Below are 26,867 nucleotides of genomic sequence, written 5' to 3'. Positions count from 1 at the left end.
ATTGTCTGGTTGTCTAGTATTCTGAGGATGTGTAATTGAGCAATGTAATTCCAAGTCAACACTTTTGCATGGGTCTATATGAAAATAAAATTATGTATTTTTTTCCAGCTGTTTATTCAGGGATTTGATAAGCACAGATTCAAGTGTAGTGTTGTGAAAAAGATGCAGACATCACACGAAACCAGAGTTGTGCAGGAAAGGTATTTAGGTAAAAATATCTTGAAATACAGTCATATTATGCAACCTGAATTTCTGAAGCCCCAGTTGTTAGCTGTTGTTGTATTCATTTAATTTTCAATATTTAACTCTTAACTGTGATATCTCTCTGTAAAAATTACTTTGATCCTAATGTTTAAAATCTGTTTCCAGGCTGCAAGCTGCTATATAAACAAGACTTTGCAAGACGGTTAGGACTGAGATGTGTTACTTGTAATTACTGCTCACAGCTGTGCAAAAAGGGAGCATCTAAGGAACTTGATGGTGTAGTGAGAGATTTCTGCAGTGAAGAGTGCTGTAAAAAATTTCAGGACTGGTACTACAAGGCAAGTAACTCAGAATTTTTGACGAGAGCTCCACAGTTAAAAAAACCAAAAATGCACATGTGAGGATATCTCAAGGACTGTGCAGCAAATATGGCTTACTTCAGCAAAGCATTTGCTACACAATAAGCAAATGTATTAATTTCATCATTTAAGTTTTCTTAGATCTTAGAGCAGCATTTCTACCATCTGATTTTATTAATTCATTTGACAAGGAAGTCTTGAGTTACAGAAAACCAAGAAACTACTATGTATATTTGTTACTTTACAATTCAGTTTTTTTCTCCTCAATTAATACCATATTTTTCTTGTTAAAACTTCTTAAATGTGTATTCAGAATGTTGAAAACACTGTTAACTGCAACTGGATGATACCTTGAGTTGACTGACGATAAACTACATTAGCAGAGTTTTTCTTGTTCCTGTTTTTGCCTCCTTTTTTGCCTTTTCCTCTTCTCCCACAGTTTGAACTGCAGAGGCTTTGATTGTTCAATATTTCCCAGTGGAAAGGATGCCAAAGGGAAAAGCAAGACCAAATGGATTTCTAATAAAAGTTTAAATCAAACAGATGACAGCATCTATTTCTAAATCTCTGGAAGCTTAACTACCTTGTGAAGCACAACCAGCAAAGAGTTCACATTAAGAGGGTTTTTTTTTTATTTTGGGTTTTAAAAATTTTTTTAAAAAGAAGTAAAGGTGAAATTGGACTGGGTTTAACCTGCGATAGTGCTGTGGATAAAATATTTGATCTCTGGTGTGAACATCCTGGAAAGCTACACTGATAATATCAAAACAAGAACTACACTTACGGATGCAGTGCAAAAAAGACAGTACAAAATTCATCACCTTACCAAAACTCTATACACAGCCTGGAAGGCAATAAAAAGCTTGAAATGTTAGAGGGCTAGAGACAAGTCCTGTAATTCAAGATGATCTACCTGCCATAAGAACTGAATCTGAAGAGCTATCTGATATTTTTGAATGGCTGCTTCCAGAAATGTTACAGCCAAAATTATAAAGTCTTTGTTTTGAATAATGGATCTAGGGTCTTGTTAGATGTTCCTGAAAGAAAACTGCTGAAGACCAGAATGTGTTACTTCTGTCTCATGTGAAAATAGGGTGACAAAGCTTGACTGCAAAGTTCTTAAACTTAACTAAAATGTTAACTTTATATACTAATATTTAATCTATACACCTTAAAACTTGGGGCATGGGATAAAATTTATCCCTGCATAAGAAGTGCCTTCTGATAGAGAACCTAAGAAAGCTTTGGTGTGCTTTAGAGATCTCTTGGTCATTCAGGAAAGAATGTAGTGTGGGAGTGTGTGTACCAAACTAGTTTCTATATATATAAACTTCTACAGAAGCTCGTACTCTGATTCAGGTTTGAGAACTCCTTGGAAACTGTGACTTCAGGTTATCCTGATCTGTGGGATAAGGCAGTAACTTAATTGGTCCATTAAATCTGCTTAAGAAATGTTGTTGATACTGTGGTACAGGAAAGTTAGACATGATGCTATGAAAAGACAATCTAAACAGGCTTGCTACTACTAAACTAGCTACTTTTGATGATACTGAAGTGTTAGGTATTTTTACTTTTTTAATCTTATGCTTGCTAGGGGAACTAGTGTTACATGATGTTGAATTGTTGATTGTCTTTTTTGTTGTTGTTTTTTTCAAATACTTCTTAAAGCCTTTGCCTAATTCACTTCTGGTTATAAAACTTTGGGATTTCTTACCTGGGGAACACATGTAGTAGGTTTTGGGAAGTTGTGTGTTTTGCTAAAATTGTTTTTTTGTTTGGTTGTTTTTTTTCCCCCTTTACATCCTTGCTGGTAACTTCTCCTTCTTTTATAAAAATCACTCCAGATATCTCAGATTTGATAGTACATTGTTAGCTGATGTTCTTAGCTAGCCATAAATAGATAATGATCAAAATATAGGAAGACAGAACAAATATGGACCTCTCCCCAGATTTGTACTTCATTTACTGTTTTGTCTGTTGGCTTCTTAAAAGAATAGTTACATCTGTATGAGCTTTGTCTCATTTATGCAATGTTCAGTGTTATTTCGAAGTTTCAGTGAATGTGTACATGAAGAGAAATAAGTGGTAATAACCTAGTAATGTTTTAACAGCAGCATTGTGTTCATTAAACAAGTGTCTGTCTCCATCTTCTCTGTCTACTTTTTTTATGGACACATCTTTCTCATGTAGCATTACCTAGAAAGCATCTTAACTTTTAGAAGTAATTAAGTATTATGGGAACGCTTCCCTTAGTGCCAAAATTCTCTTCTCTAAAAGCCAGAAGAAGGTAGCTAGTGCCAAAATTCTCTTCTCTAAAAGCCAGAGAAGGTAGCAGTAGTAGAAGCACAACAGACTGTTACCTAGAAGTATTAGAAGCACATCAGACTTATCTAGAAGTGTTCCTTTATCTAGAAGTGTTCCTCAAACCTAGTATGAGGGATTGAAATGTGAAAGAATAGCTCAGTCCAAATCATCTCTTGGGCGATAACTACGCTTACCAGTTGGTGCCGAGTTCTGAGGAAATTTCTACTGTGTCATGTCCTCTAAGAAGAGAGGTAAAATTTTTGGTGTCTTCAGGTTAGCTCTCTAAGTTATTAAAGCTCCATCTGTAGGTTTCAGTTGCATGCTGTGGTTTGGATGTTAATCTGAAAAATATAAATATTTTAGTAGTCTGATGTTTTGTGACAATTGCAATAATTTGATGTTACTTATAGTAGAACATTGAAAGCATCTTGAAAAAGAGTATGCAGTTCTGAAAAGAGCACAGAAATCTGTTTCTTTAAATATGTATTGTGAAACTTTGCTGAAAATACTCTAGTTGAAGTGCACTTACAGGTTATTCAAGGCTACAGGGGAGTATTGATTAGACTGAGCATGTACAGTGATGACTGTGTCTTCAGCAGAGGCCAGATGTCTTCAGCGAAGAATAAGTAGGAGGTGGGGAACTGCAGTCTGAGGCATAGGAACAATGACTGTGGCTGGTGAGCTCAGGTAGCAATGATTGTAAGCAGTGGTAAAATTTGAAACAGCGGAGCCAGCATTAATCTGAATGGCAGCAAGACAACCTTGTGGAATTTCTCTTTCCCAAATTCAGCCATTGTATAATCTCAATTTCAAGTAGATACTGTTTCAGAACAGTTGATCTCCTTTCTCTTATAATCACTCACTCTCTGGAATCATCTCTTCCTTCCTATTTGTTGCACATTTTGCTCAGAACAGACAGCTAAGATTACGTCAAATTAATACCAGTCCAAACCATTGCAAAACATTTAGGAACAGATCACTGGAGGATTAAAAATGTAAATAGAAGCCCCACAAATGGAAATTTTTATTTTTTTTTTTTTTTTTAAACAAAGTTTGGGGCAAACAGTGATTTATACTAATCACCATGCCCATTTGAACATATTGAAGCTGGACCTGAGAAACTAATTTGACCAAAGAGCAGTCACAAGTGGCAAAGGAGTTATGTGCAACTGGAGCACAGAGAGTACAGATGGACTTTTTGGAAACAGAGAGAGAGCAGACATGAAGGCAGGTATTTTGGACATTCAGTTAACAAACAGTGCCAGTATCCCAAATGAAAACAAAGAGAAAGGGGAAGGAAGGAAGAAAAAGGCAGAAAATCATTAATTCGCACTTTTGCTTTCATTTAAGTTCATAGTCAGGGAAGTGGGGAGAGCAACCAGGTAGCAGGAAGCTTCAGTGCATGGAAGGGTGTACAGTATTGACTGCAAGCATGATTATGGAAATGGGAGAGTCACGGTGTAGCAGGTGTAGGGATAAGTGAAGCATCCTTATAAAGGAGTCTTGGGCTTGCTAAGGAATAGTAATTTCCATGTGGAAGCAAACTGCAATTTTTTCACCTGAATACCCTAGTAGCAGCCCAGGAGAGACAATAATACACTTATTCAAAGGCCTAAACAAAGGAGCAGAACCAGGAGAATGGAAGAAACAGTTGCAGGAAGGCTGTAGTTGCTGCATTTGACAAGATTTGTCATCTTTTCCTTTCTTTGAAGGAGAGAGAAAATTGAGCAGTAAGTGGTGCTTTGATAGTCAAGCAGTGTGCGGCAGGTCAGAATAGGTTGTCTTTTCTGTACATGGGTCACCTGTTCTTAGTGTTAGGTGGGCTTGAGATTTAAAATCAGAGTCCCCCCCGCTTTTTTTTTTTTTTTTTCTTTTTTTTTTTTTTTTTTTTTTTTAACTAGTATTTCAGCCTTTGGATGGCTTTGGGAAGATACATTCACATTAAAAGTGTGAATTCACAGTTTAACTGAACTGGTAGATCGAGGCTATTTTGGCAACACCCCACACTTCTTCCCCACTCCCTTCCAAGAATATAACTTACTTGATCTTTCTTCCCACTGAGAACATCTCTGCTGCAAAATGAACTGTGGATCAGTATCAGCAGAAAGTCAAAGTTACAAGTGTAACAAAAACTGAGGGAGGAAGGGGGTAAAGCAGTGTTGTCAGGTCCCTGGCCTGGCGTACCCTGCAGGTGCATAAGCACCACTGCTGACACCTGCACAGAGGAGGGGGAGAAGAAGGGCCTGTCCTTCCAGGGGCACCTGGTGCTTAGTGCAAGGTGATCCTTGAAACCACAGCTTTAATTGACCCCAGTTTAAAGCTGGTTATGCTGTTAGAATCTAGTCTCTCGATATATCATCTTAAATATTTGAAAATTACAACTGAGAGCTGAATTTCCTACATTGCCAAAGGATGGTGACAGACTGTTCAAGTACAGAGAAGGAAGGCAACATTTAATGACTTTCTAAATTTGAAATAATTGGCCTGTTCATACTTTTTTGGTGTTGAGAACTACAGTTGGACTTTTTTTTTTTTTTTTTTTAACCATTAGAGCCTTGTGCGTAACTGCAGTGTTGTGTATGGTTTTATGTACTGATGTTTTATGTTGCATATCATAACTTCTCTCTTCCTCTCCTGGCTATATTGTTAGGTTGACTTATTTTTGATTCCTGAGCATTCATAAAGCTTTTATTTTTTTAAAGTACTGCTTTAGGATGCAGGTTGCAAGCAATATCAAGGGGAGCAGTAATGCAAACAATTATTTGTTTAGTTGAAGATCTGAAACTGAGGCTACCAGTGTTCAGATAATAACTTATAGCATGACTGATTAAATTTGGTGGAATTTATTTTGGAGAAAAACAATGTATTTCTTAGTGATGCCTCATGGAATTGTAATGTATGCTGGTGAAAGGTGCATTACTTAAATGTTTAGCTATGGATATAGAAGAACAAAATTTTGAGTTTCAGGTTACATGCTAACTAGATTTCGTGGAAACATTTTTAGGCTGAGAGCTATTATTTATAAATCACAGAGAAACTTTGAACTAAACAATTGGTATCTGAAATTGTCTAACTACGGAAATAATAAAAATATAAAAGTTATTTGCACTAAAGGTCTCTGATTTGATACCTAGCAAAGTGATTCTGTTTGATTTAAAACAGCAAAACCACCAAACCTGGGGGTGGTGGAACTCTGCTTGTCCTTGATTCAAGAGAGTCATTAAGGAGTCTCGGTTGCTTTCTGCTCTTGTTGTGCAGAATGCTTCAGTGGAATTAATTTAAATTAATGGATAAAGTTCATTTTTTTGCTGACCTTTTAGAAATGATCTGTTTTTAAAGACTTAATAAAGACTTAGCAAAACAAAGCAGATTCATTCTGGATGTTAACCCCCAGCAAAAAATTGAAAATAAAGTGACAGATGGGACTGTGTGCACAGACCCATCTTTGTAAAGGTGTAACTTTTGCAAAGCCTATGTGAGCAACACAGAACTGTGTAGTGGTAATGATTCTTCAGTACTCTTAAAAAAATACCCTTTTCAAATGCAGAAAGAATTTTTTTCCAATGTTTTTTTAAAAATATCAAAATCTTCCTTTGCATTAAGGCTGCACGATGTGACTGTTGTAAGTCTCAAGGAACTCTCAAAGAGAAAGTGCAGTGGCGTGGTGAAATGAAACACTTCTGTGATCAGCACTGTTTGCTCCGTTTCTACTGTCAACAAAATGAACCAAATCTGGCAACCCAAAAAGGACCTGAGAACTTACACTATGGTATGTGCTGCTTTATGGCTGCTAAATAGCAAACAAGATGCTTCCTGTAAATGAAAAATTTAAAGCTGCGTGAATTATTTATTTGTTGGAATCAACTGTGTTAGAGATTACCCTTTTTTATTTTATTATCAGAGCCATCATTGAGTTGCTTGCTATTTTTTGTCTTAGCTCTTTTTTATTGCTTTTTTGAGAGCTGAAACATTGTCAGGTAATCAAACAGTTTTATAATAACTTTTTAAAAAACAAATCTTCTTTTTAGGTTAATTATAATTTTAATGTTGTATCATCATGGGGACAGAAAATGTTTTCATCTTTCATTGTGCTCCAGCTTGTCATTACTTGCACTGTGGAAACACTTCTTTTCAAAATGTGTTTTGGGTACAGAGAGCAGATAAATACACTCGGAATGAAAAAATAAATAAATTAAATGGAATTAAAAGGAAATAAATGAAATGGAAACTAAATGAGAATAGAAGTATCTAATAAGAGGAATACATAGCTTTTTTTTTTTTTTTTTTTTTTTTTTCCTTTTCTTTTCCCCTGTTGGCAATAGATATCTTGTGAATTTGCTGATGGGGGCTGAATGCGTGTTTGTGGTTTAAATGGCAAGTCAGGCAAAGTTCAAATAAAACAGTTTTTAATTAATGTAATTCTAGCAACACAACTTCTTTGTATGGAACTCCAACATTTGGTATTTATTTTTATGAAAGAGGCTATATTCACATCTGGATGGAGCATTGATTTAGCATTTGCCTTTGTGTAAGGTTCAATGCTGGAGTAGTGATGTGCCTATGAATGAGAAGTCTTGCATGCAATTCTCAGTTGTGATACCGTACTAATCCATGCTGTTAATTTAATGTTATCTTTATGATAAATGTTGTCTGAGTTGCTTACTGAAATTTGCTTTGATTCTGAAAAAGGGGAAAAAACGTCTAAAAATATTTTTTTACATTTTTAGATCAGGGCTGTCAGACCCCCCGAACAAAAATAACAGTAAGTACTTATATTTAACATATGTATAACATAATTATATGTATTTAAAATGTGAGATCCTGGTGGCTTAAGGGAATGCTATTAAAAACCAAAAACATTAGTGTCTTTGAATGATACTAAGCTAAATTTACTGATTTATTTTTTTTTTAGTCTTTTTCACATCAGTAGTTGAAATTACATTTTTAAATGTTCGTATTTGTCTTTTCAGTGTCTTCAGGGAAACCAAATAATCAGCCATGTATTTAACATCTATAGTGCATGAAAGTGTTGCTTAAAAGTTAATCCACAAACTATGTGTATCTTACTCGTATGTTTAGACTGATTAGATATATTTATTGAGTGTAGAAAGGGAAGGGAATTTCACTGGTCAACTAGAATATTAAGGCTGTATCTCAGCTTTGAAAGGCTGAAAATAAAGCTTCAGATGTTAAATTATCATTCCCAAGAGTAGAATAATTGGTGCTCAAGGTCTGATTGATGTTGCTGCTGGTGACAGAGTAGGGAAGTATAACCTCTTGCTATACGGGAGGGTGGAGATCGTCAGTGGAACAGCAGCCTTTATTTTGAGTTTCAATTTTTGTCAGTTTGTCAAAAGTGTTGTTAATAATATTTTCAGTTAGCTTAGTGTGTTTTGTTTGAAACTTAGTTTTGTTTTGATTTTTGTTACATAGATGATCTCAGAACTGCCTATTTTTCCATGAAAAAATTAATTCACCTTTCTAATTCAAATAGGCTTCTGTAAGGTAAATCTTAGAATTAAGTGAAACTATTTTGACATCTTACAAAATGTAAGGATTAATGAAAAGGACAGTAAATAAGATTGCTCAGTTAACTAGAGACATCAGACAAGCTAAACTGTTGTGTTAAAAACATCTAGTATTTCATGTTTAATGATGTTAATTCAGTCCATACATTTCTAAAGACCATATAAAAGTTCTGTGTGATACAGTATTAAAAAATATTTTAGAAAGTATATGCCTGTTAAATAAAGTCTGCTGTTCTTATGACTTGACTTTCTTTCTGTATTTAAAAGGATATGTGGAGCTAGTCTTACTGCACATGACTAAATAAAAGTGACAGTTTGTTTCTTGAATCAGGTTCTAAAACAGATGCTAGGGGACACAAACCATGTCTGCTTGCTGACTGTAAGGATGCAGTTTGACTGTTCGTGTGAAGGTCCCAAGTCTTTGTTGTCGCTATTGTAGAGCCAGCAGAGGGAGCTGGAAGTTTGTACTTTAGGTATTTAAAAATTGTTCAGAGATAATATTTTATTTAGAAATAGATTTTTAAAACAATGCAATCTTTGGATTATAGCATAGTTCAAGAATGTTAGATTTTGAGAGAAAAGTTTTTCATGCTACATACTATTGAATCCTTTTAGAGCTGAAATTATTTTCTAAGTTATAAACTAGCTTCAATCGCACTTTCATTTAAACAAGAGTGTAAAAAATAATACTCTTAAGAGTATCTTAAATAATAAAAAAATAGAAATGAAAAGGAAAATGAGCCAGAAGTTGTTAATCAAAGAGCTAGCTCTTACAGCAAAATAGAACTATACTACACTCCTAGAAGTGGCAGCTCGTTACTACAAAAGTAGAATAGCTTGCAGTTAAAGAATAATAGTTGTTGCTGTTGTGAGTTTCCTCCTCAGTATCATATTAAAAGTATCAACTGATACCTTAAATCAAGAGCTTTGTGCTGAAATCAGTGTGGTGTAACAGCACGTTTTCTTTTATTTGCTTGTCTGTAGGGCTCCGCACCGCCACCTTCTCCAACACCTAACAGAGAAATGAAGAACAAAGCAGTTCTTTGCAAGCCTTTGACAATGACGAAAGCCACATACTGTAAACCTCATATGCAGACAAAATCTTGTCAGACAGGTAACTCTTGAACTGTACTGGAACTACTTATTTCTTCATTGCAGATTTTTTTCAACTGTTACTGTCTTGGAACATATTGCAAATACTCTGATTTTTTTTCTCTAAACTACAGGTGTAAAATATATTTAAGTACCTGGCAGTGTTTGCCTTTTTCTTTTTTCTTTTAATAGAAGATGATTGGAAAAAAGAATATGTCCCAGTGCCTATTCCTGTACCTGTCTATGTTCCGGTGCCTATGAACATGTATAGTCAAAATGTTCCTGTTCCTACAACGGTTCCTGTTCCTGTAAGTGGGGCTTCAGCTTCATTTTTTAAATTGCCATCCATTCACATGCACGTGTGGGACCACTTTGTATTGTTGGCTGTTCTCATTCTGGTCCATGTAAAGGATTGTGGGATGCTGGGGCACTATTTATTGAAAAAGCATTAGAAATCTGACACTGGCGCTTCATTTCCTGGTTGTTCTTTAGGACCTATCTGCATGCTTTCAGTGTGAAAATCTTGTGCTGCTGAACACTTTAGAACAATTCTGAGTGATAGTTTTGGGTTTGCTGAATAAGCATTAAACAGAAAGATTTGTTCTGGTAATGGGGAAACTGAAAGATTATGTTGGGAGGTGGGATAAACAGAAGGAATAGAAGCAAAAAACCCAAACCTTGTGCCAGCAAAAGAAAAGAACTCTAAGTTAAATCTTTTAGCACTTATGTACCAAATCTCACCCAAATGGTGGGGAAAAAACACCTGAATTCCTGAAATTGTGTTTCACAAGTAAGCCACGAAAAGAGGATGCTGATTTGTCCAAACTGTTAGTCTGAAGTTATAGTTAGACAAGTTTGAAGCTCCAAAGTCCTTTCGGTTCTTACTTTGACCCACTATGTTTTGTCATACTTATTTTTTTCTGTATCCTTTCCTGCTTTCCCTTCTGTTCTCAGTTATTTTTATTTAATTTTTTAACCTATCAACATTTTTTTGTTAGCCCACACTGAATTGATATGCTTCTAATTCGTATTAACTCTGTCTTTTAGAAGAGGGGTGTAAAGTTTGTTTCTCTGTTGACTGTTATTGATGCTTTGTTGCAGCATTTTTTCTTTTCCAATTATCTCTTCCTCCCTGTCTGCGTAGGTGCCAGTTCCAGTTTTCTTGCCCACTACTAGCAGTGAGAAAATCCTTGCAGCAATAGAAGAGCTGAGGGGAAAAGTGCCCTCAGATCCTCTGGAAACTGAGCTACTGAACTTGTCAGGGATGGTACCTGAACATGATGGAAAAGCTGAAGTTTCTGATGTGGCCAGTGAGTTTCCTGCTGGTTTTTTTACTCTTTGGAGTGCTGGGGTGTATGTGTGGGTGTGTGTGAATCAAGAGAACGGCTGGAGATCTTTTATTTTATGGAAAGACTCTTTATGTACTACAGTGCTATTGAAATCTTATATTAAGTTGAAATATTAATTATTTGAATATTTTTAAAGATCTTTTTAGCACATTAGAAATACAGAAAACTTTCTGAAGTCTTTTTTGTGACTTCGGTGTGCTGGACCAGACCTTTGTCTTTAAAAACACAGGCCTTCACTTTGCACCAGCTCCCTGGCTGATGGCAAGCGGCCATCCAGGATTGCATGCATGTGTTTTCTTCTCAGCATAACTCAAAACAAGCCAAAACCAATCCATTCTTCCTCCCAAAAAAACTCGAGTCAAAAGCTTAGGGAAGGTGAACTCCATAGCTGTGTTTTACAGGTGTGAACACAACTTTCTCTGAGCAAGGTGGGGTATGACAGAGATCTGATCTCTTTGTAGTAACACGTTGCTAGGCACACTTTATGTTTAGTGTGGGAAGGTGAGGACTGTTGAAACTAAGAGGAATGTATGTTTGATAAATGGAACTGTGGTCTACAAAACCAGGTGACCTAATGATGCTTTAGCTCTTGATTGATCCTGACCTGCAAGTATCATCTCTTTGAAGATAGTAGTGCATAGATCATTGGGGTTGTGATGCTGAAGTGGTTTGTCATCCCACCAACTCAAATAAAGGGAGAGAACTGTCTGGGACAACTTTACAGCTGAATGTCACAAAATCCCACATAACCTGTAATGATATTTTCACAGTGCGCGTTCCTCTTTGCCCCTCTTTCCTGACTGCCTGCCAAAATCCTCAAGTCTCTTCTATATCTTCCCAAGAGAATTTGCCTTCTCTTCCAAAAACTAGATTTTAAGGTTTTTCTATGACTCAGGTGAAATACTGTGCTTTTTTCAAGCTCTTTGAACAGATGTCTCAAGGGATGTCAATAAATGACATGAACTTATACTTTGGGCCAGGTATACATGAAACCAGTGGTACTGTAGTCCCAGGAGACTTACTGTTTTCCAAACTGTTGCCATGCCCCAGCTAAAGCAGAACATTTGTGGTAGTGCTGCAAGGCTGTCATTTGCAGTTCCTAGCTCTGTTTTGCTAAGTACAGCTAGCTGAATGAGTAGGTGTCTGCTTGTTTGCAGAGAACTGAATTTTGAGAAATCTGTCTCTGCCAGAAGTTGGAAAGAGATGGAGCTTTTGTTTCTCTCTACCTGCCTGCCTTGTTTGCTTTTTTAGGATCTCTGTTAGAGACTTGAAAATCTGTCCTGTTGCAGGCAGAATTGTTTAGAGGAATAGATAGTTAGGTTTGTCAAGCTTATTTGAGTTCTGTGATTGTTTGATAGGATCCAGTTTTGCCAATATTTGATTTTTCTATACATGTGCTTTGCTGACTCAGCTTAATGAAGATGGACAGGTGGGCTCGTAAGTCTTTTTTCTGTTAGAAGGAAATCAAGTTGGAGAAGTAAATCTGAAATCCCAAGAACAACAAACCTAAGATGGTGATGAGCAGAACAAGCAGCTTTAGAACCATTCAGCTTCTAATGTTCTAAATCTGACTAATTTGTTAGTTAAGTAATGGGAGTTTTTCCTTCTGGGCTTTTTTTTATGTTTTTAAATTATTTTTATTTTTTTTAACAGGTGTGATAGTTGAGTCAAATCTACTAAACTCGGAAACAGAGGCACGGACAAGCTTGCCTGATGTTCCATATGAACCAGACCTTGATATTGAAATAGACTTTCCAAGAGGTATTTTTTTTGTCATTTAAATGAATACTATGAAATAGATATCGTGGGCAACCATTATGCTTTGTTTCATCATCCTTTCAGAGGAGCTTTATTTGTTTGCAAGATCCACTTGACTGACTGTTATGTAAAACTTTGCCACATCTTTGCAAGACTGGGGACTTCTGAATTAGTTCCCCTGTCTTTCTAAATACAGTATTTGAAACAGAATGCAAAGAAAATGAGGAATTAACCTTTCACAAACGAACTTGGTTGTATCACTTGCTTTTGGACATGGATTTAGGAAAGCTGTTTTGAAGGCTCAAAGACTCAGATGACGTGTCATGGAAAACAATAATGAATGCATTCTTCAGTCACCAGATATTTCCATAGAAAATGGTGATTTAGAGCAGAAATGAAAGAAGGGCAAATTTCCCAACTGCAAGCTGGGATGCTGCACATCACTTGCGTTACCTTTTAGTATCTTGGTAACGTCCATACCTGTATTTGAAAAAGGTAGTGTTATTTGATTTAGCAGGAAGGTCACTACTTTGAGACCTTTCTTGAAAGAAGGTCTTGGTTTTGTGTATTACAGTTTCTGCTGCTCTGCAGAATGCAGGCAACAGTGTGTATTTCCTTATGCCATGTCCTAATCAACCCAAGATCCAAGAAAGCTAGTATCTCCCTTGACATAGCTTCTCTTGGACTTAGAGCTCTCATACCTCTCCTGGGTAGCTTCTCTATCATAGTATCACAGAATGGTTTGGGTTGGAAGGGACCTTTAAAGGTCATGTAGTCCAACCCCCCCTGCAGTAAGCAAGGACCTGACGCTGAAAATCTCCTTGTGCCATAGATATCCACACTGGATGCACAGCTGGGTTTCTCAGTTTGCTGTAGGTCGAATTTAAAGATCAAGTCTAGGGATTAGACTGACCTTAGTCTTAAGACGTTTATTAGCCAGATGCATACTAGATTTTTAACCCTTGTTATAAGTGAGACTTGGTAGATGAGAAAGAAAAACCATGGAAGAAAAAGATGGAATAGTAAATAATAGCCATTTTTAGTAGATACTGATTACACTGAAGTGCTTCTGAGATAAGATCTTTCATGGTAGGAGGAGAAGGACTGGTGTTTAGTCTGGGACAGAGTTCTTAAACCTTTGCAAGTGAGTGCTGTTTCATCTGAACCAATTTGAACGGTGTCTTGAGTAACAAGGTGGTGAAATCAGACCCAGAAGAGCATTCAGTTTTGAATTAAGACATTGTTTGATGGCTCAATGAAGGATGAACCATATTCAGTAAAGTAAATAAAGGTGGAACTTGCAACATTAAATCTATTCATATGTTGTCTCATTCCACTGTGTTGCCTGAATTAGTCCTTCATCCTACCCTGGAAATGTTAAGTAAATAGTATTTTGATATATTACCATATATCTGTTTTCTGAAATATTCATCATGAGCTAGACCTCCACCACTTGTATATAGACTAAAACCAGTTTATCTGAAAGAGCTTACATAATGGTTCTTCATGTTTTTAACCAAGTATAATGTGCTATATAAAACATTAGTAGAAATAATGTGAATACATGAACAAAAGTGCAGGTAGTAAGTTAAGTTGTATTTTTTCTACTCATAGCTGTTGATTCTCACCATAACTGAAACTTCTTAATACCAAGGACTGACTAGGCAGGAAAAAACGTGGAAGAGTCCATAGTAAGAGATGCTGCCATAGTGACTTGAGATAGTGCTTGAAAATGTTGAGCGTTATGTCCTTTACAATTTATTTAGAAATAAACATTTTGATAGCTTTGCCTTACTTTCACAATAAGAATAGATTTATTTCCTCTTACCAAAATCCAGTCTTTGGTAAAGTTTATATGTGTGTTTTGTGAATCCTTTATATTAATGCACATATAGTGCACTGATATGGTTAATTGTTTTTTTCAAACCAATATTATTCAAAAGATGTTTAGAAATAAGTTTCTGTTAATGCCTTTTCAGCAACTGAGGAGCTTGATACAGAAAATGAGTTTTTGTTACCTCCTGTTTTTGGGGAAGAATATGAGGAACAGCCAAGGCCTCGGTCCAAAAAGAAGGTAATTTTGTCATGCTATTAAAAACATCAAAAAAGCACAAAATTTAAATTCTCATGCTGCTCTAAAATATATTACTGCCTATTCATACCTAATATCCTATCTTTATCATGTAAACTGATGCATTTCAAATAAAAAAATAATTTCAGTCCTATGTTGCAGTTAACTGTTGGATTTAATAGAAGTGTGACTTCTAAATTCTGATCCCGTTTTTACTTCACATTGGTAGAACTGTTGGTGTAATGTGCTAGTGTGTATATACCTACTGTACTCATAGTAATGCTTTTCTACCTTCTACTTTGAGCAAAGCTGTCTTGGTTCAATTTGACAGTAAAACTGAAGAATGTTGGCATTACTATGGCTTATAATGGGAGCTATAACATCTCTTATATAAAAACATTTTTATTTGTTTGTAATTTTCCCAGATTTTATTTTCAGTCAAAAATCTAACTTTCGACATAGCAAATAAATGAGCCATATTCTTTTCTTTAGAAGGAAACTAACAGGAAATAGTTTCTGGTGCCTGGCACAAAGCTGGAATGGTTTTTGTTCCTATAACTGCAGTAGATACTGCAGTTTTTAAAAAAACAGCCAACTTCTAATAAAACTTTTTAAGAATAAATGTGTCTTTCTAGTTTTAAATTTGGAGTCTAAACTGACCGTATTATCCACTGGACATTATCCATATATCCACTGCTGGACATGCTTTAATTTTCTAGCAATGCTGGCTTTTCCATTGATGGGTTCAGCTGAGCCTAAAAATCGACCTTCTGACATAGATTTGTAGCATCTTTAACTTCCTGCACATTAACACAATGAAATGTTGAAACTAGATGATCTTTAAGGTCCCTTCCAACCCATACCATTCTATGATTCTATGAAATCCTGTAAGTACACTGAATTTAGTGCATCATATGTTTGTTGTTTAGTACGATAGAACCAATACAGCAATTCCGTTATCAAAAATTATTCTGTCTTAGGAACCAGTTTGAAAAGCGAATTAGAAACATCTGTCAGCTTAAGTAAATGCTGTCCTTGGAAGTATGTTCAACACATAAGCTACCTACTGAATGGAGTATTTGTTTCTTTACATTGAACATTCAGTTTGTAATTTGGCCTGCAGCTTGCTTGTTCTGCTCAGCTTCTGTTGTTGCTGTTAGCGGCTGTCATCGGTGTTAACCACTGTGTTTCCATGGCAGGGGGTGAAGAGGAAGGCGGTGTCAGAATACCAGTCTCGTGATGACAGCTCTGAAAACTCAGAGTGTAGTTTTCCATTCAAATACACGTATGGTGTAAATGCGTGGAAGCACTGGGTAAAGTCTCGGCATTTAGATGAAGAGCTTCCAGAATTAAAGGAGCTGAAATCAAGTAAGTATTTCTAAAAATCTGGCATCCCAATTCTTTTTGGTTGGGACAATTGCTGTACTTGTCTGATTTTCAGATGGAATTTTTAATAGAAGTTTTCATATGTCCCTGATGTTCCCACAATGATTTGGATTATTTTACCCCAGAGTTGCCAAACTTTTTTTTTTTTTTTCCTAGTTTTCCTTACTTGATTCTAAATGCTGCGTCTCACACAGCTCATGCAAACCAGGACAGCACCTTCCTGGTTCTTCTGACTTTCCATGACCATTTTGATTTTTTTGTTTGCATCCTATTTTTCCTCATATTCTAACTCACCTTGGAATTCACACCTTTTCTGGACTTCTAAATTGCAAGGGAGGGGCATCCTACTCTTTGTCCTGGAAAGAGATCTTCATCTGAGGCCGGCATTACTCCTGGTTGTGGAGCTCTGACACAAGGTGGCCTTCACTCCTGTGGAGCCTTGCTGCTCTTTCTGCAACGCTCCTCTGTGTGTACGTTTGTACTGTGAGGGGAAAAGGGGGACTGCTGCTGCTCCTGCTGTTCTTCAGCTCCCACATGTGACTTAGCACCCTTGCGTTATGTTGTTGGATCTTTGGAAACTGCCGTTTCCCCTGAAGGTCTCCCTCTACTGCACTGTCTTCACTTCAGCCTCTTGGGCCACTTCTGTGTCATCCTCAGCTGTTCATGACAGTACATTCATCAGTGTGTGATACTGCATTTGGTTAACTAGACCTTACTCTGGTAGCCTTTTTTATTTCAGTACAGACCCAACATTTGAACTATTTAGTACATTTAGACTTGTTCGTTGGTTAGTGGAGAGGACATCAAGACCATTTCCCACTTTTCAGTACAAAAATAACCCATCCCACCTTCACCGTGTAATAATTCTGTTGTATAATGTAGCATTTTTTTCTCTATTTTACAGCAAAGTCTGTGAAATTAAAGGAAGATCTATTATCACATACTTCAGCTGAGTTAAACTATGGGTTGACACATTTTGTCAATGAAATTCGAAGGCCAAATGGAGAGAACTATGCACCTGACAGCATCTATTATCTGTGTCTTGGGATTCAGGAGGTTAGTAGAGGCTGTAGAGATGGGAATCGGAGCTGCTGATTTGACTGCAACCCATTTCAGAGGAAGAATGGAGATGATATGCATTTATTGGCTAGGAGCTATTCTTAATATAATGGCTATCATCTGGAACACAGAGAGGCTGCTGTGTAAATCACACTGTAGAAAGCTGTCTGTATAGAAAATGAGTTTACAGACCCATCCTGAAAACTCAAATGCAAACTGGTATATTGTAATAATTTTAAGCTTCTTTCTGGGTTAAAGTGAGGAATTTGCAGTCTAAAATGACATAGTTTTTCCAAATGCTGTGCCTCATTTTGTTTGCTAAAGATGGCTTTATGTAAAAACAGAATGAAACAAGGCATGATCGGTAAATGTTTTACTAATTCAGTTACTTAGCATATAGTGGAAACAAGCTATTGGAATTGTCTTTCTGGGAGAGCCTAGTTTACTGAGTATTGCAGGCTGTGGGCAGTCAGGCTTTTTGTAGAGTGCAGGAACCTCTGCTTTATTGATGGTCTTAGGCACACACCTTGCCCCCGAATTGTAATTACATTGTATTCCAGAGATAAAGGGAGTCAGTTCAGATGTATCAAATGTGCAGGCAATAACATATCACTAGATAATTAGAAAAGCTTTTCCACAGCTTATCTTTTAAGCAGAGGTTGTCTTACTTTTTGATATGTAAGGCAAATCATAGATAAAATAAACTGTTCAGAGCTGAGAACACAGAAAATTCCATTCAAGTTAAAAGGCAATTAAAAATGCATATGATGTGGAAAGCAAGCTGTTCACAGGCTTTGTAATCCTGCTTAAACCGTTTCATACTTAAGGCAGAGGACTTGAATCAAATAACAAATTTTTAAATAAAAATATTTAAAAAATAAATAGTACCTCCACTAATTTTTCTGTATTGCAAAATTAAGGAGTTAGTTGATATCTTTACCTCGTGGTTGAAATTTAAGAAGCGAGCATTTGTTGTTTGGCATTTTAGTCAATGTTGCTACAAAGCATGTTTCAAATTCAGCTACCTTTTCTGCTTCTGCACTTGCATGATATACTGTCTCTCTGTATCTTTCTGTTGAATTGAAAATACTGATATTAAGCTCATAAACAATACACAGAGTGAGGTATGTGTTTATAAAATGGAACTGAACTAATATTTATTTTTTTCACCTTTCTCTTTGTGGCTTTGACATTGTCTGTTTTGTCTACTGTAAAAGCTACTTATATGTAAAGCTTTTTTTTTTTTTAAACTCATCAGAACCAAAGTTTGTGTGGCATAACACAATTATCATGAGCTCTAATACACATACACAATGCTGGAATATAAGAGGAACAACTTGTGGTCATTTTACTGTAATTATTGCTTATACTTAACATTCAGTATTTAATTCAGGTGATGTTAACAGCCCCGTTTCATTGGCCCAGTTGTATCACTGCTATTCAGATTGGTAGGAAGATGTGCCCTGTTCTGAGGAGTTTGCATTTCATAAAGGCAGACAGCAACTGAGGGACAGAAACATAGAATCACAGAATTGCCTAGACTGGACAAGACCTTTAAGATCATTGAGTCCAATCATTAACTGAACACTGACAAGTCCCAATATGGGAGACAGCATTCTTCAGCATACAAAACTGATGCTGAAAAAGGACCATATACCTGAGGCAGACAGCACCTATAGAAAAAAGTTTGCAGAGGGCTTCCACGATGCTCATTTGCTGATAAGTCAGCATGCCAGGCCATAAACTGCTTCTGCAGATCTTGTGAAATCAGGTGCAAAAGCCATGTGCTTACATGTTCTTTGGTCCACCTTATAACCGTGTTTTTAGTCTGTTTAATGAAACTTGTCAGGGACTACAAGACATGTTTCATCTACATGCCCTTCAGCACTATTTCTACACAACTCTGAAATACCTCCAGGGATGGGGACTCCACCACTGCCCTGGGCAACCCATTCCAATGCCCGAGAACCCTTTCAGTAAAGAAATTCTTCCTAATATTCAATCTAAGCCTCCCCTGGTGCAACTTGAGGCCGTTTCCTCTTGGTTGAACAGACCAACCCCCACCTCTCTACACCTTCTTTTCAGGTAGTTGTAGGGAGTGATAAGGTCTGTGAGCATGTGAGCCGTCAAGGGTTTCAGCTGATGTCTGCGTACTAATACCAAATTGTAAGTGTATGGCTATGTGTTACCCTTCTGAAGAAACAGGATTAAACAAGGTAGTGGTACGCTAAATGCAATGTTATTGTTGCAATGTGGAACAATACTCCATTGCCTTCTAGTATTTTCTCTCCATCTGCCAGCCCCTACATGAAAAATAATAAATGGTCTGCTACTGCATAAAAGGTATTGGCTCTGTTGAATTCAGAAGGGACTTGGAGGAGATTAAGTGGTGCCATTTGAGGATAAAGTCGTGCCAAGGATTGGCAGTATTTTGCTAACTTAGAATTCCTTCTTCAAAGGAAGAGAATGTGGAAGCCGTAGGTTGGAAAAAAAAGCACTTCCTCCTCCGCCACAATTACTACACTCACTGTAGCTACATACGGGCTTAGGTTGGAGAGTTTATGCATGTGTATAACATGGTTTGAGCACAGAGGAAGTGCTCAGGAGTCTTCAAGTCTTAAGTTGGTTTTTTGACTTTGTAAAATAACTGTTTTTTCTTGAAGAAAGCACTTGGAAAATCCATTCCAGCAAACTAGTCCCCGCGTCAAGTGGTACATTTTTGGAGTTCAGGTTCATTTGCAGCTGAAATTGTTCTGCTTCTAGACAGAAATGGTTCAGTAATGGGTTTGATAACTCTGAAGTAATGATCCTGAAAAATATCACACTTAAAAGTAAAGGTTGTTGCATGGTCAGGTGGGCATCTAGTGAAGAGCGTTCATCTACAAGGTGCTATCTTGCCTTGCTTCCCTGCTGCATTGTGGTCTTCATTCTTTATCCCAGTACAGATTGGGGCTTTTTTGTTGGGGTTTTTTTGTTTGGTTTTTTGCACATGTCATAATGGAGTTTTTTGGGCAAAATTCAAGCTGGTGGAGCTTGGCAGATGTGTGTCTGAAGGTGCTGTGGACAATGATTCAGCCTTTTCCCACTGTGGGACTCAGAGACATGTCTAGTTCCTTCCTGTTCACTGTGATTTCAACAGAGCTCATCTCAGGTGGAAACTGCTTATGCTGATCCTGCCCCCTCTAGAGTTTATATAGAGTAGCAGAGCAGAGAGTTATGTTATGGAAATGAAGGTTTGCAGATGTGCATTGGGTGTTGTATAGTGGGGGGAGACTGCACCACAACATCATTTTTCTGTAGACCTCACAGGTTTCTAGTGGGGATGTCAGGGTTTAGCCAAACACTTATTCTGAACTGGGAAACAAATATTTTTAACTGAGTTCTCAGGCTTGTGTGGGAATTGGTTTTGAACCATTTTTCAGTCTGATTTCAGTTTTGCTACCAGTGTTCAGTGTAAGTGTTTAATACAAACCAGAGAAAAAGAAAATTCATAGAGGAGAAATGTGCCAGGGAACAGATGGGCAAACTCCATGAAGTTTGTAGTAAGCTGTATTGTCTGGTTTAGAATTGCTTTATAAAATCAAAACTAATATATGTAGAAACAAGCACATTTAGGGGAATATTATGCTTTGAAGTATTAACTATTTTATACAATACATTTAACTATCTAAATTAAGATTATGTGTTCAGGACTCCTAGGAAGTGTATTCATTCATTTTTCCTTATTATAAAAATAAGGAAGTCAAGATATGCTGAACTGCCTAGTATAGATGAGTGCTGTGTTTAATGTATGTGTACAGAAATAGATGCCATTTCTAGAAGTGAGCACATTTTTTTTTTTTTGTCTGTCACTTTTTTGTATTCACTAACATTAGGCTTGTTCGTGCAAAGATAACACTGAAGTGGAAAATTTAAGAAGGCAGTCCTCCGTTTCTTAGAAATGTCTCCAGAGAAGATAATGTCAAATAGATAATGTCAAATACCAGTATAGCCCTCAGCCATTAATTCTCGGTAAAGGTGCAAAAGAGTTTCTGTCTGTAAGGTCAAGAGGGTTAAGATAGATTGCAGAATAGGCAGGTGTGTTGCACCATCCTGTCACTTTTCTTGCACTGCTGCATATCACTACCACAAATATATGGGGTTATTTTGCTCCCACTTCTGTGATGAAGGTGCTTTTTTCGGTGTCCAAAATTCACATTTAAAATGGCAGGTTCTTGCTAAATGTTGGGGGTTTTTGTTTGGTTAGGTTTTGTTTTGTTTTTCATTACTCCCCATTCACTAATACAATGTTGTACTTAAGAAATTTAAGAGAAAAATGTTAGAGTTGTAATTAATCTATGATTCGTATCCAGTTAGAAAATTTTAACTGCTAAATATTGGAAAAGTGTCGTTGCTTTATTTTTTAGATTTTTTTTTTTTTTAATGAAAGTGCAAATATTGTACTGAAAAATAACCCTATAGCACAGGATTTGTTCTAATCTGGAATTCTAAATGCCATGTCTCTCTCTGTTTTCTGTAGTATTTATATGGAAGTAATCGAAAAGACAACATATTTATTGATCCAATCTACCAGACGTTTGAACAGGAATTAAATAAAATCCTTAGAAGTTGGCAACCAAGCATACTTCCAGATGGTAATTTTCTTTTTGGTCATGTATGTTTTTCATCTCTTAATAGTTCTATATTGTTAAGCATGTAGGTGCATTCAAACATCTTATGCGTTGCAGTAGTAATTGATTAAAAATCATAAAGATCTCCTCTAAGAGTTCAATTAAGACTGTACCTGTTCTTATTGTCTAGTTTCTTGGTAATCCATGCTGCAAGACTTGATTTTGCCACCACCTGTTAATCTTAAATTGACTATCCATTTTTAGGAGAGAAAGTCAGAATAAGCAGCTGCTCTTTGACTTGTACTTTTTACCTGAGCTGGATTTATTTTTTGCCCATTTTTTTTCCCCAGGTGGGAAGTAGGCAGGCAGGCTATGTGTGGGTAGGTCTAATGAGCTACCTGTTTCACTCTTTCTCAGCTGGATTGGGGGATTCTTTGCAATGGGCCTTCTGCTCAGGAGGATCTTCAGTTCATGGAGAAAAAAGAAAATTTCTCCAGCAGCTCCATGTTGGTGCTGAACTGCAGAATCCACTGTTCTTCCATCTTTCTCACAATCTTCTCTTGAATGAAGACTTGTCCTTACCAGCCCCTTTCCTCTCTTCTTGATATTGCCTCTTCTCAGCATAGCTCTGGAGAGCCTCTTTATAGGACCCTCCCTATATCCTGATATGGTCCAGGAGTGCTTTCCAAGTGAGATATCCATTAGTAATAAGAAAGAAGAAGGTATAGCTATTTGGAGGCTTTGCCTGAGCAGAATATAATGAACTCAAAAATGCTTTTTATGCAAGGATTAAGATTATCCCTTTGAACATTTATTTTTCTGTAATAACATGAGGGAGCCGCATGTAAGCCATGCTGTTGTCATTAAACAGAAATGTATTCTGTGTGAAATTGCATATATTGATATTTCCCATTGACTGTCTCTTCCTGAAACAGTGGGCATCTGTGTCTTTAAAAGGTGGTTTTGGGGTTCGGATGTATAATTAAATATGTTTATTAGAGGCTTCTGTCATGAGTATTTTGTTAAATTTTACAGTACACAGAAACTTGATTCTTTTTCATCTGGACAGTTTATGGGCTAATCCCTTATATCTTCTCTAATATTCTTTTTTTGAAGGATCAATATTCTCTCGAGTTGAAGAAGATTACCTTTGGAGGATTAAACAGCTAGGATCGCATTCACCGGTTGCTCTTCTGAATACTCTGTTCTACTTTAACACTAAATATTTTGGCCTGAAAACAGTGGAACAGCACTTAAGACTTTCTTTTGGCACTGTTTTTAGACAGTGGAAAAAAAATCCTCTAACAATGGAAAGCAAAGCTTGTCTTCGATATCAAGTGTCTTCCCTGTGCAGAGCTGATAGTGAAGGTACCGTGGCAGTTCCAAAATAAGTATCACGGGAGCATTCACATTGCGCTCCTCTGAGGGACATCTGGGCACCTTGCCAGGAGCCACAGGTCTGCCTTTGCATAAAGTTTAGTGGCTCTCGGCACCCAGATCTTTAATCAGAGAGCGTGGTCCATGGAGGCTGTAGGGTCTCTGTGTTAAATGATCCCTTTGAGCCCACTGGTCTCCATACTAAAATCTGCGACTTTGTTGTGGCTCTGGGTTGCATTTCCATTTTGCAGATACACATAGCTGTGGTGACTGCATTGCAGTGCTTGGTGGATTGCCCACTCTGGGGTGTTTACTGAAAAATGTAAAATGACTGTAAAATGTAAAATTATGGCTTAGATGTTGATTTTCCTCTTAAAGATAAAATTACTACTGGAAAAAGGAAACATGAAGATGATGAGCCAGTATTTGAACAGATGGAAAACACGTCTGATCCAGCTAGGTGCCCTGTGAAAATGTTTGAGTGCTATCTGTCTAAAAGGTGAGTGTGATATGGGGTAATACAGAAGTAGTCTAGAGTAGACCAGGTGCAAAAGAGAAATGTTTTGATGCAACATGAAACATTCTCAACCAAAGGGAATGAATCAAAATCTTCTGAAAAATAGCTGAATGAAAGCATTGTAATCTCCAGTTCTGTATCTGGACAAGATGTGCAGAAAATGTGGGAGCAGCAGAGTACTTCAATGTTAATTGTCAAGGACTCCATCTGGGAATGACAGTATGATTCAATTTTCCTACTGGGAAACACCAAGTATTTCTGCGGAGAATTACCAGCAAGAGACCTGGTAGGTTTTGCTACTGAGAATTTCATTTGTGAGGTCCCTGTCTCTTCAGTAAGAATTGGATTGAGACAATCTATTTGCTTAATGTTAAATTTTCAGGAGTTTGAAATGTAGATGCTTTTGACATAAGTAGTTTGAAAGCATGTTTAAAATATTTTGTAGTAGAAAAACATACTTCTTACAGTAACCCAGCATTTAGAAATAGCTTGTTTCCATCCAATCTGCATGGAAATAAATACATTAAAAAGAAAAACTTAGGCAACTCTTAAAAAAAAAACCCCACAAAAACAAAACAACAAAAAATTTATCAGCTAAGTGTTTGGAGGTGTTTGAAAATAGGATTTGATGGGAAATACTTTTCTACTTTTCTTTAATTGGAACAGCCATTCAAGCAGACGATTTTAATTGAGATTTTATGTAACTCTAAGTGAAATAGAGGCAAGTGATACCAAAGAAATAAAATCACATTGTATATACAACACAATAAATCAAATGAAGTATGAGACCCAACATGTGTTGGTAAACAGCACCTTATTCTTAAAAGTGAAGAAAGAGCTTATGCACAATGTAGGCAGAAGAAGCGTATGTGACGTTACAGAGAGAAGCACTTGAAGAGTAACTTGTGGTCTGTTAATGCAAGCACCTGTGTTTTATAAACTCATTTAATTCTGATTGTTATGGGGGAGGCGGGAGACACGGCATGGGAGGTGTTTGCCTTCACCCTATCCACTGTCCTGGTCTGGAGAGGGTATGTCATTAAAACTTGAAGCTGGATTTTTGAACTGAGTTACACAGCCAGTAGAGTGGAGCAGACAAGTTATTTTTCTTTGCAAACATCTCAACTTTGGGGGAAAAGAATGCTCTTAAACCCGTTTGAAGCATTGTTTATGGTGAGGTTTCAAGTGCTACTGTTTTACAGATACTGGTTACCATTGCTGACTAGAGCAGCAGCCTGCTTCTCTTGGTTCCACTTCTAATAGTATATACCTCACATCTTTGATGAAATAATTTTAATAAAATATTGTAACACTTTAAAATCTATTATAAAATTTAAGGTAATGCCAGCTGTTTGAAATACACTTGGCAATCTGTGGACAGTTGCAGCTGAAATTTCAGGATCCTGTCATTCATATCTCTGAGCACTAAATCATTGCTTGTTTCTATAAAAATACTGCCCTGTCAAAAAAAGTAGGAAGGAGGTTAAAATATTTAAATTAATAGAGTATTTTAAACCATCATATTTTGACCTTTTATCTGACTCTTAATCTGATTTATGTGAGAGTAGAACAAGCCAACGTTCACCCCAGTGGGTAAAAAGAGAACACTTGAAACTTTATCAGCTAGTTTAGGAAGACAAGCTGGTAAAAATTCTTATTTTTACCAAACAGACATGAAATATTTATGAAGGAGGGAGCATGAGTGAGCATGCAGGATTGAAAATTATTTTCTGAGACTTGCCTAAATGGACAAAATCCTAGAATTTCCTTGAGGGTTCTTCTCTAGTGGCTTAGAGCTGGATCTGAGCTGGATCAAGCATGTATATGAACTCCAAAGTATAGCAGGTCAGAAATTAAAGGATTTTAAGACTTATAGTGACCAACCCCAAGTAAAATAGGAGGAGGAGGAATTTTAGCTGCTTGTATTTCTGTGCATCTCTCAGAACTGCTGCCCTTGACTTCTGGGAAACCCCAAGCTATCTCTATATTCAGAGATAGCTGCATCAAGCTGTGGTGCAAGTAATTACTGATGTCAGTCTTGGGCCTCTGTGCAAATGTGTCAGTCAGGGGTTCCTAAACAGATAGAAAGTACTTTCTGGTTTAGCAAGTCCTGGAGCTGCAGATTTTAGAAAGCTGGAAGAGTCTGTGGTCTCCTGTATGCTTGCTCAGTCCCAGGTGTCTGCTTTTGGCCACTCTGAGGATGTGGGACTGGCTGGGCTTGGGCCAGTCCCAGCACAGCTCCTTCTCTGAACAAGACCCACGTTTCTGCACGTTAATCTTCTTTTTGTGACTTGCCTAAGTATGGTTAGGGTTTTGTTTACGGGGGATGTCAGAAGTGCTAACATACTGTTTTGTTCTGTGTGGCTGTTTTTCTAACACCCTGTGTTTTTTCCCCCCTTGTAGCCCACAGAATCTGAATCAGAGGACAGACGTGTTTTACCTGCAACCAGAGTGCTCAGTCTCCGCAGAGAGTCCCATCTGGTACACTGCTACGTCACTGGACCGCAACACTTTGGAAAATATGCTCGTACGGGTTCTTTTAGTAAAAGATATTTATGATAAAGACAATTATGAACTGGATGAAGACATAGATTAAAACAAACTTCCAAAAACTGTCAAGAAAACAAACAGCATTAGATATAGTCATGCTGCTAGACCTTTACTATGGAAAACATTTCAAGTTTACCCTTTGTTTTATGAGTTTTGTAGCAATGTGTACCCACACCTGGGTATTACCATGTAAATAATCTGTGAGTGAAAGTTTCCATTATTCTGCATAGTGGTTTTAGTATACATAACAAACACATTTCAGATTCTTTTTTTTATTATTTATTTGATTAGATATGTTTGTAACTTTTTACATTGCAAAATATGAATGAGAATGTGCCATGTGTATTTTTTTTGCCCCCCCCTTGTAGTTAGAGACATCCATATTGCACAACTCTGCTATTGGAAGCTCCCTTGAAAGGAGGCTCTTTTAATGGGTTCTTAAACCAGATGGTTGTGTATGGGTAGCACTACTAAAGTTTAGAACTTGCTGTGTCTTTCAGAATTTTTAAATAAATTGTAAACTAATAGGTTTTTTACTTTTTAGTTACTGGAGCCTTATAAGGTTATGTAGAGAGATTCCATCTTATGTACCAAAAATAGACAAAAGAGAATGCTGTCAATATTGGTGTACTGTAATGTGAATCTATTCTGGTGAAAACATTTTTTTTGTTGCCCTTATTAAAACCTTAGTGTCCTTTCCTTA

The 26,867-nt window shown here is 36.9% G+C and overlaps 1 protein-coding gene across 1 annotated transcript; it reads left to right on the top strand.

Moving 5' to 3' along the window:
• Positions 1–369: 369 nt before the first annotated feature.
• On the top strand, positions 370–26,867 carry ZMYM2 (zinc finger MYM-type containing 2; the record flags this gene model as incomplete). The annotated part of the gene is made up of 14 exons (XM_010170735.1): positions 370–542; positions 6,471–6,636; positions 7,595–7,629; positions 9,380–9,509; positions 9,680–9,795; positions 10,632–10,797; positions 12,490–12,597; positions 14,574–14,668; positions 15,865–16,033; positions 16,956–17,107; positions 21,630–21,744; positions 22,837–23,088; positions 23,476–23,596; positions 26,018–26,867. Coding segments are annotated over 14 exons (1,991 nt in total), but the record flags the coding sequence as incomplete, so codon positions are not given.

The sequence above is a fragment of the Antrostomus carolinensis genome, unplaced genomic scaffold, assembly GCF_000700745.2.
Source record: "Antrostomus carolinensis isolate BGI_N321 unplaced genomic scaffold, ASM70074v2 scaffold9226, whole genome shotgun sequence".
Lineage (NCBI taxonomy): Eukaryota > Metazoa > Chordata > Aves > Caprimulgiformes > Caprimulgidae > Antrostomus > Antrostomus carolinensis.
This window is presented reverse-complemented; position numbering and strand designations above follow the sequence as displayed.